At 50.8% G+C, this 17,907-nt stretch overlaps 1 protein-coding gene across 3 annotated transcripts; it reads right to left on the reverse strand.

Annotated features, from left to right (window-relative positions):
* Window positions 1-288: 288 nt before the first annotated feature.
* LOC113405370 (tRNA methyltransferase 10 homolog B-like) lies at window positions 289-17,636 on the reverse strand. 3 transcript variants are annotated; one of them, XM_026646544.2, is made up of 9 exons: window positions 17,552-17,636; window positions 15,697-15,929; window positions 14,554-14,662; window positions 11,924-12,048; window positions 10,459-10,611; window positions 7,213-7,291; window positions 6,080-6,147; window positions 4,056-4,179; window positions 289-1,223 (listed from the first exon to the last, which is right to left on the reverse strand). In XM_026646544.2, the coding sequence occupies exons 2-9, from the start codon at window positions 15,889-15,891 to the stop codon at window positions 1,153-1,155; spliced, it is 924 nt and encodes a 307-aa protein (XP_026502329.1). In that variant the 5' UTR covers window positions 15,892-15,929; window positions 17,552-17,636; the 3' UTR covers window positions 289-1,152. The 3 variants fall into 3 exon arrangements, with proteins under 3 accessions (XP_026502329.1, XP_026502328.1, XP_029770209.1); XM_026646543.2 differs by lacking the exon at window positions 289-1,223 and adding an exon at window positions 1,962-2,617; XM_029914349.1 differs by lacking the exons at window positions 289-1,223; window positions 15,697-15,929; window positions 17,552-17,636 and adding exons at window positions 1,962-2,617; window positions 15,103-15,195.
* Between the last annotated feature and the right edge of the window lie 271 nt (window positions 17,637-17,907).

Raw genomic sequence — 17,907 nt, forward strand, 5'->3', positions numbered from 1 at the left:
GTGTCCCCGTGCCCCCACTCAGCTACCCCTTACCCCCATGTGTCCCTATGCCCCCACCCAGCTACCCCTTACCCCATGTGCCCCTGTGCCCCCACGCAGCTACCCCTCATCCCCATGTGTCCCTGCACCCTCTCCCCTGTGTCCCCCTAGGGCCCCGCACCTCCACCTCCTCTCCCATTCAGCCCCTGCCCCAGTCTGTCCTCCCTCAATGTCCCTTATGAACCTATCTGTGACACACACACCCCAGCAGACCCATATGCCCCACACTGTGTCCGTCCCCCCCCCATATCCCCTGTCTCCTGACCTGGCCCCACAGGCAGGGTGCTACCTTCTCTTCCCTATCAGCAGATGGGGCTAGCCCTGAAGCAGCTGTTCTGTTCTAGTGCCACAGTGGCCCCTGGTGGGCAAAAGGCATAACTTCAGCAACTTTCCCTCAGAAGTTATTTGCTGCAGGGAAAAAGAAAATTCTTCTTGGCCCATGAATGCTGCGCATGCGCAGAATTCCCCCAGGAGTAAACATTGCAGCCAGCCACAGCACCTGCAGCTGTTTGTTAGCTAGATCTTTAAATACTTTGAGTCCAACTCTCAGGTACATTAAGGCCCCATCCACATCTCCGGCCGCATAAAGGAGTCCTAGGATGTGGCTGTACAGCAGCTGTGGGTGTCATTTGCCGCTCATGTAGACATTCCTGCACTTTAGAAAATAGCAGAGAGAGGATGCCACAGGGTAGGTTTCAGAAGTGTGCCTGCCTGCCCATGAATACTCATTTATGTGGCCTGCACAAAAGCTCATGCTACAGCATCTTCACTTCCACTTTTAGCGAGCTAGGTAGAGTACAGCTAGTGCTGGTACATTGCTACAAGCTGCAAATCACACCCCCAGCTGCAGTGCACACAGCCCCCCACTGGAATGAGACTCAGGCCTTCTAAATCTAGTTTGGGTGTTCCCCCCCCCCATTTAAATGGCGGGGGGGGGAGTGTGTTCAACAAAGGTAGGTGGCAACAGCACTGGATAAGCTAACGAACTTCCCTTTATGTGCACTTTATACTTAAAAATGTTTATGCTTCCTTTCTTCCTGGAATATATCCTGGCAGTATAACACACCACAGCTTACAGAAGGTGAATAGGTAAAGTGGGGCAACAGTCTCGATTTAGGGCATCTTCCCTGCAAGAACTGTTTTCATCCTATTGCTTGTTTCAAGAGAGCAGCCATCAGTGGTTCCTAGGGGGGTGGGGGAATCAAGAATAAATATTCTATTATAACATTAATTAGATAAGTATCAGAGGGGTAGCCGTGTTTGTCACTTTTTACAGATCGAGACTGAGTCCTGGAGAACCTTATAGACTAACAGACGTATTGGAGCATAAGCTTTGGTGGGTGAATACCCACTTCATGGGATGCATGTAGTGGAAATTTCCAAAGACAGGTATAAATATGCAGGCAAGAATCAGGCTAGAGATAACGAGGTTAGTGCAATCAGGGAGGACGAGGCCCTCTTCTAGCAGTTGAGGTGTGAACAACAAGGGAGGAGGATATGGATAAATGGACACAAGTCAGATATTAGGAATAGCAATATACAAAAACCTGTATGAGAACACTTCAAGCTCCCTGGACACAGAATAGCAGATTTAAAGGTAGCCATCCTGCAGCAAAAAACTTCAGGACCAGACTCCAAAGAAAAACTGCTGAGCTTCAGTTCACTTGCAAATTTGACACCATCAGCTCAGGATTAAACAAAGACTGTGAATGGCTAGCCAACTACAGAAGCAGTTTCTCCTTCCTTGGTGTTCACACCTCAACTGCTAGAAGAGGGCCTCATGCTCACTGATTGCACTAACCTCGTTATCTCTAGACTGATTCTTGCCTGCCTATTTATACCTGCCTCTGGAAATTTCCACCACATGCGTCTGACGAAGTGGGTATTCACCCACGAAAGCTTATGCTCCAATATGTCTGTTAGTCTATAAGGTGCCCCAGGACTCTGTCATTAATTAGATACTAAGTAGCAGAAATACGGGTACAGCATTACAAGAGAAACTTTGAGATAAGAACGCTGTTTTACCTGTAAAAAGATCGTTCCAGTTAACTGCTACACTGGTGTAGTTAACTACTTTAACCCCACATTGCTTACTTGTACAAAAATCCCTTAAGGTTTTAACTGTCATGTTAATTACATCTTCTCCCTGCCCCAAAGAGGAACTGGTAGGCCAGTGGTGCAGACAATTTCCAAAACACTAACAAAACACCGGCAAGAAGTGACAAGTTCCAGTTGGTCTGTATTTGAAGCCCAGGGCTGACCCTTGTTTTCCAGCAATACACCAATGAGGTAGAATGTATGAAGCTGATGAGCTCCTTATGCCAGGTGAGCCACATTTCTCTGTACACAAGCTATGCTGATGCCGCTGCTTGAAATAACGAGGGAGGAGTTTGCTTCCTTTGGCCGTGCAGCCCATTAACATCACAGAATCAAGAGTCTTCTTGCGTGTTGCTAAGCAGATGCAGTTTCCATCATAGAGCTGTTTCCTGGAGAACGTAGCCTTTTCCAGGAGGAACTCCAGCTTTCAGCCCTTCTGGCCAGCTCTGGGTCTCATAGTAAGTTGATAAGGCATCAAAGACTGTCCAAAAGAGTGATCAAGATCAGTCTAAATACAGCAAGCACTGGAAATCTGGGCTCGTTTGTCACTAGTTAGAACAAAGGCTGGAAGATTTGACAGCTGACAGCAGCCAGGCATCCATACTATGGTTTAGAATCTGATGGGCAGGCACCCTAGGAAACTCGTTTGTGACCAGAGGTCACGTATCGGTAGCTAAAGATCAATGGCATTAGGAAATTCTACCTTCTAGCTGACAGCCATGTTGACCTCCTGACAAGCCACCACGGATCAACTACAGCTTCCCGGAAAAGCAGAACGTACCAGGGCCTCTCCCCTAAGAACAGCTTCTCCAGTCACACTTCCGTGTTTCCTAACCCTGCTCTTCACATTTTGTAACTTTAAGGTGGACACTTTCACGTTTATTAAACTTGGGCCAACTTTTCACACACTTGGGTGCCTCAAGATAGCGGCGTGCTCCGGAGCGTTAGGAAAAACAATCAGGCCCCCTTCAGCAGGGGGCGACAGTGGGCGTTGTGAGCACAGCTTCCGGCACTCGTGGTTGAGAACCTTGGCATTAAGGCAAGCTGATGTGAGTGCTACTTCCTGTGCCTGCGTCTACCCCTCACTGATTAGACCATCGGAGAACTGAGTCTTCTGATGCATTCAACAAATACATGCAGACTCTAGCCACTTGCATGTAGTCCCCACCACCCACCCACCCACACACCCCATCCTAGATGCTCCTCTTTATCATCCTTTCCTCCTCACACCACACCTTCATTAAAACACATATGGACAGCACCAGGGGGTTCTCCAATACAGCAGCCTACAGAGATGCGCAAGGCAGCGCTGAACCCAGCCACTCGTCTGAGCAGCAGCAATTCACGTGTTTTGGTAAGAGCGGGAGAGGGATTTGGGGCTCGAGGGATAACGGTAACTTGTTTTCCCACTCTGCTGCAATTACTGCCCTCAGTCCTTAGACAATGTTCATGAGTCAGGGAGCAGTTCTCCAGCCTGAATACTGCACTGATCAGCAGCAGCCAGCGTGTAGACGCAAACTGGCCCAGGTCTAACAGAGCTTGGCCTCGGACTAGTTCTTAGCAAATAGGTGTTTGCTTTGCCAAGCTAACAATCAGTGGCACTTCTGCTGGCAATGCCAACGGGAGTGGGCCCTGCCACTGAACTAGCTTTCCAGCAGAGTGAGGGGCCACGTACCCATGTTAAGGCAGAGGGACGAGAAAGCTTCCACCCCTGCTATACCTGGGCAGAAGACAAACTGGTATCTAAGCCCCACCACACACTCAGCCATATCGCCCCTTCTTTTGTTGTTCTAGTCCAATGAACTCTGGGGCCTGAACTTTCCTCCCTGTTCCCTGGCCCGGGATGGATACCATGGTGTAGAGCTCTGGCCTGTAGCTGCATTCTGGCAACCTGGCAGTAAGCAGCCTGGGAGCCATACCTTGATTGATTGCTAACGTCTCTGAATGGTAGTTCTTCACGTTGGCGTTCTTCACCATGTACTCTGCAATGGGCAGCCGAGCGGTCTGCAAGGAGTGCTCCTGTGCCTTCTGCAAGGTCAGTTTCTGGAAGTCAAAGTAAGAGATCATGCACGCACCCTGACCTCTTTCAGTCTGACGACCTTGTAGCACACACATTGCCCTTTGCTTAGGAGGGGCTAGGTGTGTGGGAGACAGGCCCATGCCCTCCATGGCTGGGGAAAGCCAATTAAGACAGACTGGAGCTGTCCCTGCTACATCCCTCCATTCCCCGTGGAAACTGCCACCCCAGAACAGACCGGGGCACCAGCTGTCTGCAGCGGGCAGGTCCGGAACAACGTGCCCCCCAGGGAAGTTCCTTCCCAGCCCCCAAGGGGCAGAGGTTAGCTCATCCCTGAAGCATGAGCACTGATCTCCCTCCCAGAAGGTTGCGAGGGGGGCTGCCAGCCATACTTTGCAACAAGCAATGGGCAGGCCGCTGCCCAGAAGGCCATTCGGGACAATAAACTCCTGCCAGTTCCCATCCCGTTTCTACCCTCCCTCCCCCCCCCGGTGGAAGGTGAATGAGTGGAAACAGGTGGACACTGGAGTCCAGACTCCTTTGATCGCTCTCCAGCTGAGGCTAGACCTGGGTTTGGCGTGGGGGACAAGTTCTGTTGCCTCATCTGCGGCGCCTCGTGGGAATGGATTGAGTGGCTCTCGGTTTGGCTCCTTCCTCTCAGGGAAATCCCCTCAGCCAGTTCATTCCCTCCCTGAGGGCCAGTCGTGCGGGGGCTCGGGCAGGGTCCCAACCTGCCATCCCTCCTGCCCTAGGCCTGTACGAAGCCACGAGCGCAGACCGAGTCAGTCTGAGCAGCCACGGGCTGGGGGAATTCAGCTCTGTCTCCCTGGAATCAGCAGCCTCCTGGCGCTCCCAGACAGGAAAGGAAGGAGGCGGTAGGCCAGAAGCGATGCTTGTCGGCAGCGGAGGAATGGACGGCGCGGACGTCTGCACCAGCTACTGAGGGTGTATTTTCCACTGACGCCACATGATCCGCGGGGATCCATCCTTGTTCCCGGATTCCCAGATAGCAGCAGTAACTGGCAGTTCCTGTCACGATCTACCACAGGCCAGGAGCCTGCAGACATTCCACCCAAGCATGGCTCCTGCATCCAGGTGTTTGTCGCCTCCAGGCTAGATGGCTGCACGCACTCTACACAGGGCTAGGCCTTCAAAAATAGTTCAGTCCCTAATGCCCACTGCCTTCAATGGGAGTTAGGTGCCTACATACTCTGAGGGCGTGGGCCTCACGGATGATCTTTAAATTGTGATTGGTCTGGGCCTGGCTTATTCAAGAGCTTGCCCGTCGCCTACACCCCGCACCTCTGTCACCCAGACCCTGGCCCAAGAGTGCCCCTCAGCTGGGAGACACATGCTGTCAGAACCTGGGTTTAGTGCCTCCAGGACAGAGGCAATGGGGAGCGTCCTCTACCTATGGACTCCACGCCCCTTGAAAGGCGACACATCTAAATCTCCGGGCAAAAAGCGAGACATTTATTCGCGTCTGGCGCCAGATGCTATGGAACTTACAACATCACACGCTTGAAACACTTTAACGCTACGAGCCAACGGCTTTCTAAACCACTGACTTATCTGGCCTCTGGTAATTTGTGTCGCCAAAGATGTCCGACGGTGGGACATGTACGGCCCCAAACCTACAGAGGGATGGAGCCGTTCCCCACTGGGACTCTTTGTGGTGCAGGGGTCCATGCTAGCGCATCCAACTCAGGAGGGAGCCTCAGAGATTAGGAGAGATGGCAGGGCTGGAAGTCACCAAACTTATATTCACTATATAGTTTTGGGACCATACATTAGGAATAGTTTGCTAGTGAAGAGGAGAAAACTGCATGACTTCCGGCATCATTTCCTGCCAGGGCTCCACTAGTGCTGGCTGAAGGTGCCATGGGATTTTGTAAGTGTTTGGTGCAGCTTCCACCGAGCACGCACCTTCTGAATGCTTTCATCTACGAGCCCGCCGAGGACGTACACTCTATGGGGGTCAATGTCCTGCAGAGCTAGAAAGGAAACAGAGGGCTAGTTAAACAGAACACTAGGCCGGTTAGCAGTAGCCGATCTACTGCAGAGGAATGATTGGCTCAAACTGTTCTCTCTGCACAAGCTGGGTCCCGTGTGCTCCAGGAAGCTGGGGCCGTGGAGTGTGCTGCAGAAGCCACCCTGTGCCCCAGAATTGTGTGCCGTACCCTAAGCTTGTATTGGAGGACGGGGTCTAACCCGAATAGTTACAAAGGAAACTGTCAAAACATGAACATATGCCTGAGTCTGTAGAGAGCCTGAAACAACCGCTCAGAGGTGGGCTGAAAACGGGGAAATCTGAAGACGCAAATTACAATGGCAACACTTGTTAACTCTTTCACTGCTGATCACTTTGACTTGCAGCTTGTGTGCTTACCCTACAATCCCAGAGAGCCAGGCCTCACCACATGCCAAAGGCCCCAACTGTATCTACCAAAGTTTCCCCCACCCACCCACCCACCCTTCGACAGCTTCCATAGACCCGATACACATTTCCACTACGAAATTCTGCATCAGGCGGTGAGTTAAAAATAGAGGAGCAGCAGATAATACATTCAATAGCAAGCCACAAAGGGGATGCTGCAGTGACGGTTTTATTTTCATGTTTAATTCAGTAAAACCCTTTCTTTTTTAAGATAGATCTGAAACAGCCACCGAATTTCCAGCCTGCTGTTCTGGAGTACTGCAAAGTGCAGGGTTCTAACCACACAGCACAGGGGTCAAGACATTCAAAGGTATTTAAACGCCTAACTCCCATTGATATTAATGGGAGTTAGGCATCTAAATACCTTCAAGGATCTGGGGCTAAACCTTCATTCATTGCTGGGACATCTTGAGCATTGATTAATGTAGCTCAGATCCAGATGGAGATCCCAGCTACACCAGTTAGGAACTGATCTGTCTGAAGTAGTTTTAAACATGGTTTAAGAAAAGCTTTCAAACCAAACCAATCTTGGGTCAATTTTTTTTTTTTTTAAATAAACTCTAGATTGTAACAACATGAGTTCTCTCCTGCCACAGCTCCCCCAAACAAGCAAAGGACTCACCATTCTCCGAGTCAGGAGTGAGGTAGACAATTGTCTCTAAAGGAAATAGGTCAAGGTAACTTTCTGGAGTGGTATCCATCTGAAAAATGCAAAGGGAGAACACGCATATGAAATAGACAAGAAGTGTCTTCAGCTAGAGTCCAATACCCTTCTGTAGCGGGGTAGACACCCACTCCTGCCCTGAAGGGCTTGAAAGCAGCTCTGAAGAGGGCTGCAGCTCTGAGACCTGGGCTGGTTGGGGAAGTAGCCACAGCTGGACCATGCCCCAATCAGGCCCTAGCTGGCCTGTATAAAAAGGCTGGGAGCCAGAGACCTAGGGCAGTCTCTCTCTGCATTCAGAGAGAGATGGGCCTGGCTGCAGGGAGCTAGAGACAGGGTACCTGAGTGGAGTAGGGCTGGGGAAAGGCTGAGGAGCTGGGGAGCTCCAGCCTGGAAAGCCCCAGGCTGCGGCCTAGTATTGAGCTAAAAGGTAGTGGGAGTTGCAGAGGGCAGCCCAGGGCTAGGCCAAGGCAGCAGGTCCAAACCCAATCTTGCCAGTGATGAGTAGGCTGGTACTGCAGTCTGCCCCAGGGCATGGGGCTAGATGATGACTGGCAGTAGCCTTATACTGAAGTGAGGTGGGAATAGTGGGTGGGGGTTCCCTGGGGAGAGGAGACCCTAAGACTGAGGGGTTACTGCCAGGGCCAGCACCCCAGGTAAAAGGGCACCGGGGTCCAGGGAGGGACACGGGGGCCAGAGGACAGGTGGATCACCGGCCTGCAGAGGACGTTCCAGAGCTGGAACGAGCTAATTCCCAGAAGTCACCAGCAGCAGGCGCGAGTCCGCTCCTCTACACCTTCTCAGACATGAAGCATATCAGAATTGGTAAGGCCTCTGGGTCATTCAGACCCACACGGGTAAGATATTTTTCAGAAGAAACGAACACACATTCCACATCTATAAATACCACTGGTAATTTTCAAGTTTTGTTAAATTCTTTCCTGAGCAAAATTAGCAGATGTACTGAGGGAAAGAGATTAGCGATAATCCTAACAAACTAACTTCACTGCCTCTGTTGAGAATTAGAATATCATCCATGATTAGTTATCACAAAGTCATGCATTTTCCCCCTGTAACTGCCCAGTTTGTGAAGTTTATTGGAGGAAATAGAGCTCAGTTGTATCCAGGGGTCAGGTCTCCATGGTGCCAAGTGCTGTACACACACAAGACAAAAAGATGGGCCCTGCCCCAAAAACCTTAGTGGGCTTGATTCATTCCTCAGTTGCTCTGGCTTTTTCCCATGGAGACGCTGGCTGAGGGATCTGAGTTTTATTCCCACAGACTGGCTGTGTGACCACTTGTAGGGCAAGCCATGTAGGCCAAAATTTCTCATCAACTGCTCCTCTGCAATTCCACCGATGGCAACGGAGTTTCCCAGGTGCCACTATCTGAAGACAGGGTTACACAGATTTAGCTAAGGTCATAGTTTGGCCTACAAAGCCTTAACTACGTCTGACCTTGGGCGCAGAGGAAAGAACCCAGCTTGACTCGGACATTCTAGGCTGAGGTTGCAGGGCTGGCTGTTGGGAAAAGCCTCTTTTTATTTGTGAGCTGGACAAGTCTGATGTGAAGTCCAAGATCCAACAACCATGGAACACCCCTCTTCCTGCAGGCCATATTCCAAGTATAATCACACATGAAGCCAAACCTCAGTTAGCAATGAAAACGGAACACGTGAATTCATAGAATATCAGGTTTGGAAGGGACCTCAGGAGGTCATCTAGTCCAACCCCCTGCTCAAAGCAGGATAAATCCCCAGACAGTTTTTTGCCCCAGATCCCTAAATAGCCCCCTCAAGGATTGAATTCACAAACCACTGAGCTATCCCTCCCCCCACATGACCCTTCCTAAGGTTCCCTCCAGCAACTAGTTCCGGCATGGTGGAACCCACAACAAGGCAATGATCAATTCCCCTTCAATAGCCATTCCCACCTCCCCAAGGCTTCTGTCTTAGTGGTGGTAATGGGTAGGAGAAGGGATAATTGGGACTTCTGCATAGATAGACGATTGATGAACTCTGAGCCCTCCCAGACTACTCAGTCCATCGGGGTCAAGTTTCCTCCCCAGACTCACTCAGGAAGGTGGGGCTACTCCCCCAGCCCTGGCAGGAGAGGGAACAGGGCAACTCCCTTGGCCCAGGGGACGGAAAGGGGAGGGGTCATGCCGGGAGCAGGGAGGGCATCTGCGCTGCTCAGCAGGTCCAACCAGGGGCTGGGCTGGTGTTGGGGGCACAGGCTGAGGCTGGCCCCAGGACGAAGCGGTTCGGAGGGTGGCACGGGCAGGGCTGATCCATACCTGGTGAGCTGGGGACAGAGGGTGTGGAAGAGTCAGAGCAGGTGGCGGCAGGAGCTGGTTGTTCGTGCCGCACCTGGCAGGGTGGGCGGGACACCGGGGGACGGAGATGCTGAGTCTCTCCGGGCCAGGTAGAGACCCGGCTGCTCTGCGGCCCGGCCGGGCCTGCTCCTTAGGCTGTGGCGGCCGGGAGGCTGCTGCCGCCACAGCCCAGAGACAAGATGGATATTGCGGGCCTCAACCTCAGTCAGTGTCGCCCCGCCCCGCGGCCAGGCTGGGGGAGCCCCACACCCCGAGCCACTCCTGTCCCCAACTCACCCGAGCCTGCGTCACGTCTCCTCTAGTCCCGACCCAGGCACTCCCCACTGATTGACACAGTGGGTCAGACCCAGAGTCCAGCTCACCCAGTATCTTGTCTCTACCAGGGGCCAGCACCAGAAGCATCAAAGGAAGGTGCAAATACTACACATCTGCCCAAAAAAAACAGTGTCCCGCCAATACAGCAGGGGCTGTCTTTTTGTTCGGTGTTCACACAGCACCAACCACAATGGGGCCCTGGACCACGGCTGGGGCTGCTTGGCACTTCAGCAATGCAAATAATAATAATAATTTCCATGTCATCTGCAGCAGCTCTACACCCAGTTTATGATCCCACTGAGTGTAATTCACTCTTGTTTCATTGGCTTTGAATAAGACACTTGTCTCGAAGTTCAAACGAAGATACACAGCTGCTGTGTTCATATGAGGGGCATACGAAGAAGGGAAAGATCCTAGCTTGTGTTACTGCGTTTTAAAAACAGTCTTTTAAATTATATTGAGAGGAGTCACAGGAGCAACATGTTTTGCTGTGTACAGGGGGGCAGTAGCCACTGTCTTGTGGAATTCACTCACGTCCGTTACTTTTATGATACTTACGAGGTAATTGGAAAACCCATCGTTCATTCGGAAGCACTCTTCAGAAATAGGACTGCCGGCCACAAATCCAGTAAGGCAAATCCAAAACGGCTTTCCAGCTTTCTTGTTGGAACCATACAGCCTCCTTATCTGAGCGGCAAGGCGACTTATTTCCTTCCAAGAGAGAACGAACATCTGCACACAAGTGGCCCAGATGGGTACGGGCTCAGAGCTAAGGGCACCACTTACTCCCACCTCAGGCCCAGCTTGGAGATCTCCCATCACAGCACGGGTCCGGCCCAGCCCAGCTTAGCGTGCAGAAACTGAGGAGGTGGCCGAGCTCATGGACTAGCAGGCGCTTTAAACATAAGCGCCAACTTTCCCGGGCGCCGGTGGGTGCTTGCGCCCCCCCTGGCCCCGCCCCGACTCCACCCTTTCCCTGCCCCGCCCCCATTCCAACCCCTTCCCCAAAGTCCCAGCCCCAACTGTGCCCCCTCCCTGCCCCATTGGACCCCCTTCCCCAAATCCCCGCCCCTTCCCCGAGCGCGCCGTGTTCCCCCTCCTTCCCTGTTGCGCGAGGAGAGGAGGGGGGGAAATCGGGCACACAGCACGCTCAGGGGAGGAGGAGGCGGCGGAGCAGAGGTGAGCTGGGGGGGGAGGGGGCGTGGAGCTGCCGGTGGGTGCAGAGCACCCACCAATTTTTCCCTGTGGATGCTCCAGCCCCGGAGCACCCACGGAGTCGGCGCCTATGGTTTTAAAGGCCATTTTTCATGAGGGATGGTGGAGATTTAGATTGGACAGGGACAGTGGGGTAACCAAGGCTCTGTTCTGCCCTTGGGTTCCCATCCTGTGCGCTGCGTCTCGGAGAGAGAGCGTGCCAAGGGCAGGGGCACACTGCCTGGGTACAAAGCAGGCCGAGGACAGAAGGGCCAATCAGATACTCCCAGGGACCAATACATGCAGCTAGCAGAGCAGCTCTCTTGGGAAGCAGAGCTCTATGCCTAGTGGGTGGGGGCTGGGATTTTCCCCATGTAAAAGCCTTTGTTTTTTTTTTTACAGTAGCTCCTGACACTCCAGCTCTGGGATAAAGCTTTGCAGAGCAATCCTGCTTGCTGAGAGATACTGTTGACCAACCAGCCACCCCTTCCCCCAGCTCCCATCCCCCATACAATCTAGCTCTGAGCTCATTGGTTATTTAAAAGGAAACACCCTGGTTGTGCAGCAGACAAGCTTCAGTAGCGGAAACAAAAAAGAATCACCTGTCAAAAATGGATACATATAAATGAATTGTTCTTACCAGCCAGGCCCCAATCCCGCAATGGGACCCGCTGGCTCGGCCCTGTGCAATGGGACCCGCTGGCACGGGGTCTCTGCTAAATACCTCCCACCCACCTAAGGGAGGTGCCCATGCTGGCAGACCTCATTGTAAGATTCCTCCCCAAGAGGCTCATGAGCACTAGGGACAGTTAGCGGTCGCAGCGCATACCTTCTTCGTCATGTGGCTGGTCATACTCAGATCTATACATAGCCAGGGGGCTGCCTCTTTGGCCGCCAGAAGCCGCTCCTTGGTGATCACTTTTAAAACCCGTTTGCTGTGCTGGTGAGCAGCACCTGGAACGCAGAGCAAGAGAGAGATGGGACGGGAAGTGTTAGGGGGAGTCAGGGGAAGGGGAAGGGAGGGAATTCAATCATTGAAATAATGCAAGCACCTGTAACATTGCCTTAAATCCTGGGCCCTAGTATTCTTGCTGGGGTCCTCAGAGGCAGACTGGCAGAGGAGCTTTTTTCCTATTTCCCTGCTTGGGTTCCCCACCCCCTCACTCCCCCAGTGGCCCCTCCCCCACAGAGCTATGCTGGTGTGGGGGCGGGAGAGTCTCCGTCGGTCACATCCCCTGGTGAGGTACTTGCAGTAGAAAGAGGGACATATTAATGCTGTTGCACAAGGCACTGGGCCAGACCTCTTGCGTAACACTGAATTCCGCTCACCCGTGTTCCAGGGAGACCAATTCAGCCTGGAAGAGGTGGAGAGAAGGGCTGCTAGGGTGATCAGGGGACGAGAGGAGGCTCACAGAGCGTGGCTTGCTCCGCCCAGCGAAAGGAAAGCTAGGAGGGGATCCGATTGCTCTCTATAAACACACCGGGGGCAAACACCAGGGAGGGAGAAGAGCTACTGAAGCCAAAGGACAAGGCTGGCACATGAACCAATGGGGATAAACTGGTCAGGAGTAAATTCAGGCTGGAAATGAGAAGAAGGTTTCTAGCCACCAGTGGGGCGAGGGTCTGGAACAACCTCCCAGCAGGAGCCGTGGGGGCAGACAACCTGACTGCTTTCAAATTGGGCCTTGACGAGTCCATGAACAAGATTATCCAGTGGGGTTGCCTGGGAGAGCAGGGGACTGGACTCTCTGACCCAGAAGGGCCCTTGCAGTCCTGTGCTCCTTGGGTTCTCAGGGCTGAGCCCCGGGCCACGGAAAGAGAAGAGAAGCTTGGTCTGGCGGGCAGCTGCCTCGCCACGTGATCTCCTCCCACTGAGGGCCACAGTAGGAGCAGAAGAGGGCTGCAGTTACACAGAGGATCCAGGGATATGCAGCTTTCCTTATCCCCACTGCTTCTCACGTCTGTTCCACAACCTGAACTACTGTGACCCCCCCACACAAAAAGGGGGGCTGTCTTTCCAGGCTGGGAAATGCTGCCTTAAAGAAACACAAAGGGGATGGTTTGTTGGTTTCAATATGGACATGCTCAGCCTTAGATCTCAGGGCTTGAAACAGATTTATATCAATGGCTGGTAAATTGTCACTCCAATTTCTTGGTGGCATCCACACGAAATGATTGTTAAGTTTCAGCTTTTCCACGAGGGGCTGCTGGCCTCAGAGAGGATTCTTGCTGCAGTAACTGCATGGAAAGAAGCCTCTGAAGAAGGGCCACATACAGATTGCTCCCGAGGAGAAATTTCTCAGATGGGAAAGGCGTGTCCCATTCCTAGACACTTGTACCTGAAGAGGTTATCCTGCACTCACTTAAACGTGTGAGTAACTTCACGCAGATAAGGATTCCCACTGAAGTACATGGGAACGCAGCAACATGAAGTACCCGCCTGCACAACATGAAGAATGTGTGCGCATAAGTCTTTGTAGGCCTTAAGCGGCAGGACGTTTCATTTTGACGGTGATCAAAACAACTCCAGGTAAAATTTACATTTTAATAAAGCACAGGCCTCAAAAAAATCAAACAGGCTAATGTTCTAGGAGCTCATATAAGATGGGTTTGAAAAAAGGCAATATCATTGTCTTGTGTAGATTGCTCACTAGTGTATCGTTGGATTTAGTTCTATATTACAAGGGGACTGGGCTCTTTATGAATGTGCTGAACTCCAGAGGTATTTCTGGACACGATGTTTGGCGGCTGCTTATTTTGAAGCAGTCTTAAAAATGGATTCCCCGCCCCATGTGTTAAAAGCCTGATACGGTGTTGTCAATAAGCAGCAGAATCTTGGAGGAGAACTCCCTCTGAGCATCCATGGGAGTGTCCTCACCACAGGGTTAACTCAAGCCTCATCCACACACACAAATCTGTGAGCGGGGTGGGGCTTTCATTTGCCATGGCCAGCAGGACCAGAGGGATAGGCAGCAGGTCAAGTTAACACAGTCACTCTGTGCAGCTCCGGTGTTATTCTGCAGTGTTGCCCCTTTCACTAGAGCTAGGCTAACTGGAGAGGACTGAACTGAAGTGTAGATCGTTTGACTTAACTCCACGGTAAAAATAAAACCTTGCCCCGGTCTACACTTGAAATTTAGGTTGACATAGCTACATCCCTCCGGGGTGTGAAAAATCCACACCCCTGAGCGACCTCCCCCTCGGTGTAGATACAGCCAGGTGTGTCCTTGGGAAAGTGGTGTTCCTACAGTGGTGGAAAAACCCCGTCCATCGGCGTATGCCGCATCTACACTACGATACTACAGTGCTGTTGTTATGCCCTATGGTCCCCGTAGTGTAGACTAGGCCATAGGCTAAGAGTCAGTCATTAAAACACATAGCCAGATTCACAGGTGCTGTAAGATTAGCTGGTGTACACCAGCTGAAGAGCTAACCCCATAGTTTTCAGTTTGCTTGTACCTTTATCTTCAGCATGTTTAGCTTTTCTCCTCTCTTTTTCCTGTTTTCTCTTCTTCTTCTTTGCCGTAACTATTTTCTCCCAATGCCTCTGTTTCCTCAAAACATTCCTCTTTTAACACAAAAGAAAACAAAAGGATCTGAGAAGCTCATAAAGATGCAAAAGATTTAAAGTGCCGACCTCACCAGTTTTTCTAAAACCCAGACCTACGTTTGAGTCCACTTTCGGAAAAGGATGCCAAGTTTTTGGCTGCCGCTTTGTGCACCCATAGCCCTGAACGTGTGCACACACGCTGAGCAGATCCCTACCTACCCGATTTGTGTGCACAAATTTAGTTTTTGCTTGTGCAAAATCGTGGGGGCAAATCGATAGGCCGGACTGACGCGCCATTAAATGTTTGGGCCTAAACAACAAAATTTAGTGGTGGATTTAAAAAAAAATTATTTTGAAAAGCATTTTTGTCTTTTAAACTACTCCAATAACAGCCAAGGAAACAAAGCCACAAATCAAGTCTATTTCTCTTGATAAGAGCCCTTTCCAGCTAAACTTACTTGACTTCCAGGCTGCAAGATGAAGCCTCTACCAATATTTTCTTTGCTCCTGAATGACAGTTCTTGTTTACATCTAGCTCTGTCATGCATTTACCAAAGGAACACTGTCAAAATAAACACCATACAGCTAAGAAACCACCTTCCTTACCTGAGTCACTAATGGCTCAGATCATTAGAACAGAGCTTTGAAAGATCCACTAGGCTTTCCCCCCTCCCACATTTGCGCTATTTCTCCCCTACTTTGTATATGTCTCTCAGCCTGGATGATACAAACAGACTGGTCAGTTTCACGGCCTGGGCACCAGTCTGTAGCAGGATGCGGCTGTGTTTGAGTTCCCAGTTCCACTAGCGGTGAATGTTTACATGGGTTTGTTTAATAAAACATGGGTTGTTAAAGAATATAATTTCTAGTTTTAGTCGTTACTTTTAATAGATCCAGCATCTAGCTGACCTTGTGTGTAATGCTGTTAGGCCCTGATCCTGCCAGGGATCTGTACAGGCAGTGCTGTGAGCCCATGCAAACCCCCTGGCTGCAAGGGGCTGCCCATACTGGCCCACTGGCAGGATCGGGGCCTTACCTTATACTGTACGTACCGAGTACCACTTCTCGCTCCCCACAGGAACGTCCTTTGGGCTGTCACAGCCTGTGTCAATCTGCAGGAGCCGGAAGCTTTCACAGATGCTTTCCCTGTCCTCTCCATCATCCTGCCAGGCGACCTCGCATTCCCATTGTCGATCTGCTCCCCCCACAGGGTCACTCTCCTCTGTGTCATGCTCTGCATGTTTCATCGTTGCCCTGTGCTCCGGCACGGTGCGGAGTGGTGGCACTGCACAGAAAGGGAAGGTGATCAGAGTCTAAGGGAGACTTTGTACGTTTAATTCAACAGACCAGATTGACCCTTCCTAGGCGCAACTCACGCCTGCTTGGCTCACGGCGCCTGGCAGTGGGAGGGGGAGGCGGAGAAAATCAAGCAGCATTTCCACTGCTGCCCTCCTCCAGGGCTTCTACTGGGGGAAAAGCAGCTTTGGTCTGACCCCCAGGAGCCTGCCAGGGAAGGCTGCAACAGGGGAATGGGGCTGCAACCCATTCAGGCTGCACCAGTTCTCAAAGGCTCCTCCAGAAAAAGGGAGGTTGTAGGAACCTTGAGCCACCAGGGGTCTCCCTGGCCCAGTGTACACAGACCCTGGAGCAAATCTGGCCCCATACATCTTTAAACCCTGCTAGCTGAAAGTGTAGGCAGTGGCATAAGTAGCCATCGAGCAGGGAAGAAAGCAAGAAGAGGTTTTGTACACTTCATGATTAATGAGCCTACAGGGTCACTAACACTGTGTGACACTCCCAAGGGACAGAGTCAGATGCAGACAGGCTGCAGCAGGATGGGATTATTAGAATAGGTGTGTGGCACTGGGACATTTCTCTTTGGAGAGGAAGTAAGTAAGTAGGGCAGCAGATTGCAATTGACTAGCCGGTACAAATATAGCATCCCATAATCCAGAGGAACAAACTCATGACACACACAACCCTGCTCAGCTACATCTCCATTTTCCACATTTTTATAATAAAGCAGAAAAAAATATTAAAAATAAAGTTCTGACATTTTTTACCCCAAAGCTGTGCAAACTTTTTCAAAACTGAACTGATCCTTCTTTGGAAGGGTGATGGTACTTGATCATTCCCTAGTGCTTAGGTATACCTTATCCCTTTCGGGCAGGACTGTGACCGAAATAAAAGTGAAGATGGCTTAATTGTATTTGTCTCTATTTGGCAAAAGAACTCCAAACACTCCATGCTACAAACTGCACCTGCAAAAGAGCTCGGTATACCTCAAAAGATTTTCTTTTTCATCAACAGAAGTTAGTCCAATAAAAGATATTAACTCACCCACCTTATCTCTCTAATATCCTGGGACCAACATGGCTACAACTACACTCCAAACTACAAATAGCACACACTCTGTACACCAAAAAGAAAAAAAACCCACCAACCCATATTGCTGTTACCCCATCCACCCTTCCCTGTCCCCTTGGTTCAACCATCTATTGCTATCCTGAAACTAAGCTTTTGAAGGCAAGCATTATCTTTTATTGTGTGTCTATCCAGTGCCTAGCACTGTGATCTGGGTGTGACCTCTAGGCACTACTGTAATAATAATGCCTGCTAAACATAAACAAGCCCATGAAATTCCCAGCATTCCCTTCTCTATTTCATATAATGGTCAGATTTTGCAGGCTCAGCTAAACTGGTTTAAATCCAGAGTAACACCACCACAGCCAAAGGAGTAAGGGAGTTACTGGAGATTTACACTGGTGTAGGAAATCAGAATTGGGCCCCATGACTTTAAAATAAAAATACCCATCTGGCCTTCAGCAATTCAGTAGTTACAGTAACAGGCCATGCAGAGGCAGAGATACTATTTCATTCTTTAAAGTCTGAATGTTTGCTACTCACCAGCCACACTTGGTCCCCTAGTGACAATACCCAGCGCTCAGGACACAGCCACGCTGTAACAGCACCTGCACCTTTAAGAGGCTTGCAGGCACCACACTTCCTGTGTGATGGCTAGACATAGTCATGTGGCTCACCCTCAAGGTCACTTTCTCTGCTAAGCCAACTGCATTCTGGGAGTTGTAGTCCTAATACTCTGAATAGCTAAGAGAACAAGCACCTTGGACATTTAACATTGCTAGTTTTAAGCCATGTGAAAGAAGACAGAAAGAACTGCTCTTGCTCCTCTCTGGCGTCTTCTTAACCTGAAAGCAAACCTTTCTCCCCTTTATTAATGTTCTAAACCCTCTTTTCCTTTG

Source organism: Terrapene carolina, unplaced genomic scaffold (assembly GCF_002925995.2).
Source record: "Terrapene carolina triunguis isolate 2854851 unplaced genomic scaffold, T_m_triunguis-2.0 Scaffold35098, whole genome shotgun sequence".
Classification (NCBI taxonomy): Eukaryota; Metazoa; Chordata; order Testudines; family Emydidae; genus Terrapene; species Terrapene triunguis.

What these genes read in the sequence shown, in the direction of transcription:
- LOC113405370 (XM_026646543.2), bottom strand. Translation starts at nt 15,891, where the DNA reads ATGAAACATGCAGAGCATGACACAGAGGAGAGTGACCCTGTGGGGGGA. An exon ending in TAAACATGCTGAAGATAAAG is followed by an intron (nt 12,049 to 14,553) that starts GTACAAGCAAAC and finishes TCTGCGTTCCAG; the next exon opens with GTGCTGCTCACCAGCACAGC. An exon ending in ATGGGTTTTCCAATTACCTC is followed by an intron (nt 7,292 to 10,458) that starts GTAAGTATCATA and finishes TGCATTTTTCAG; the next exon opens with ATGGATACCACTCCAGAAAG.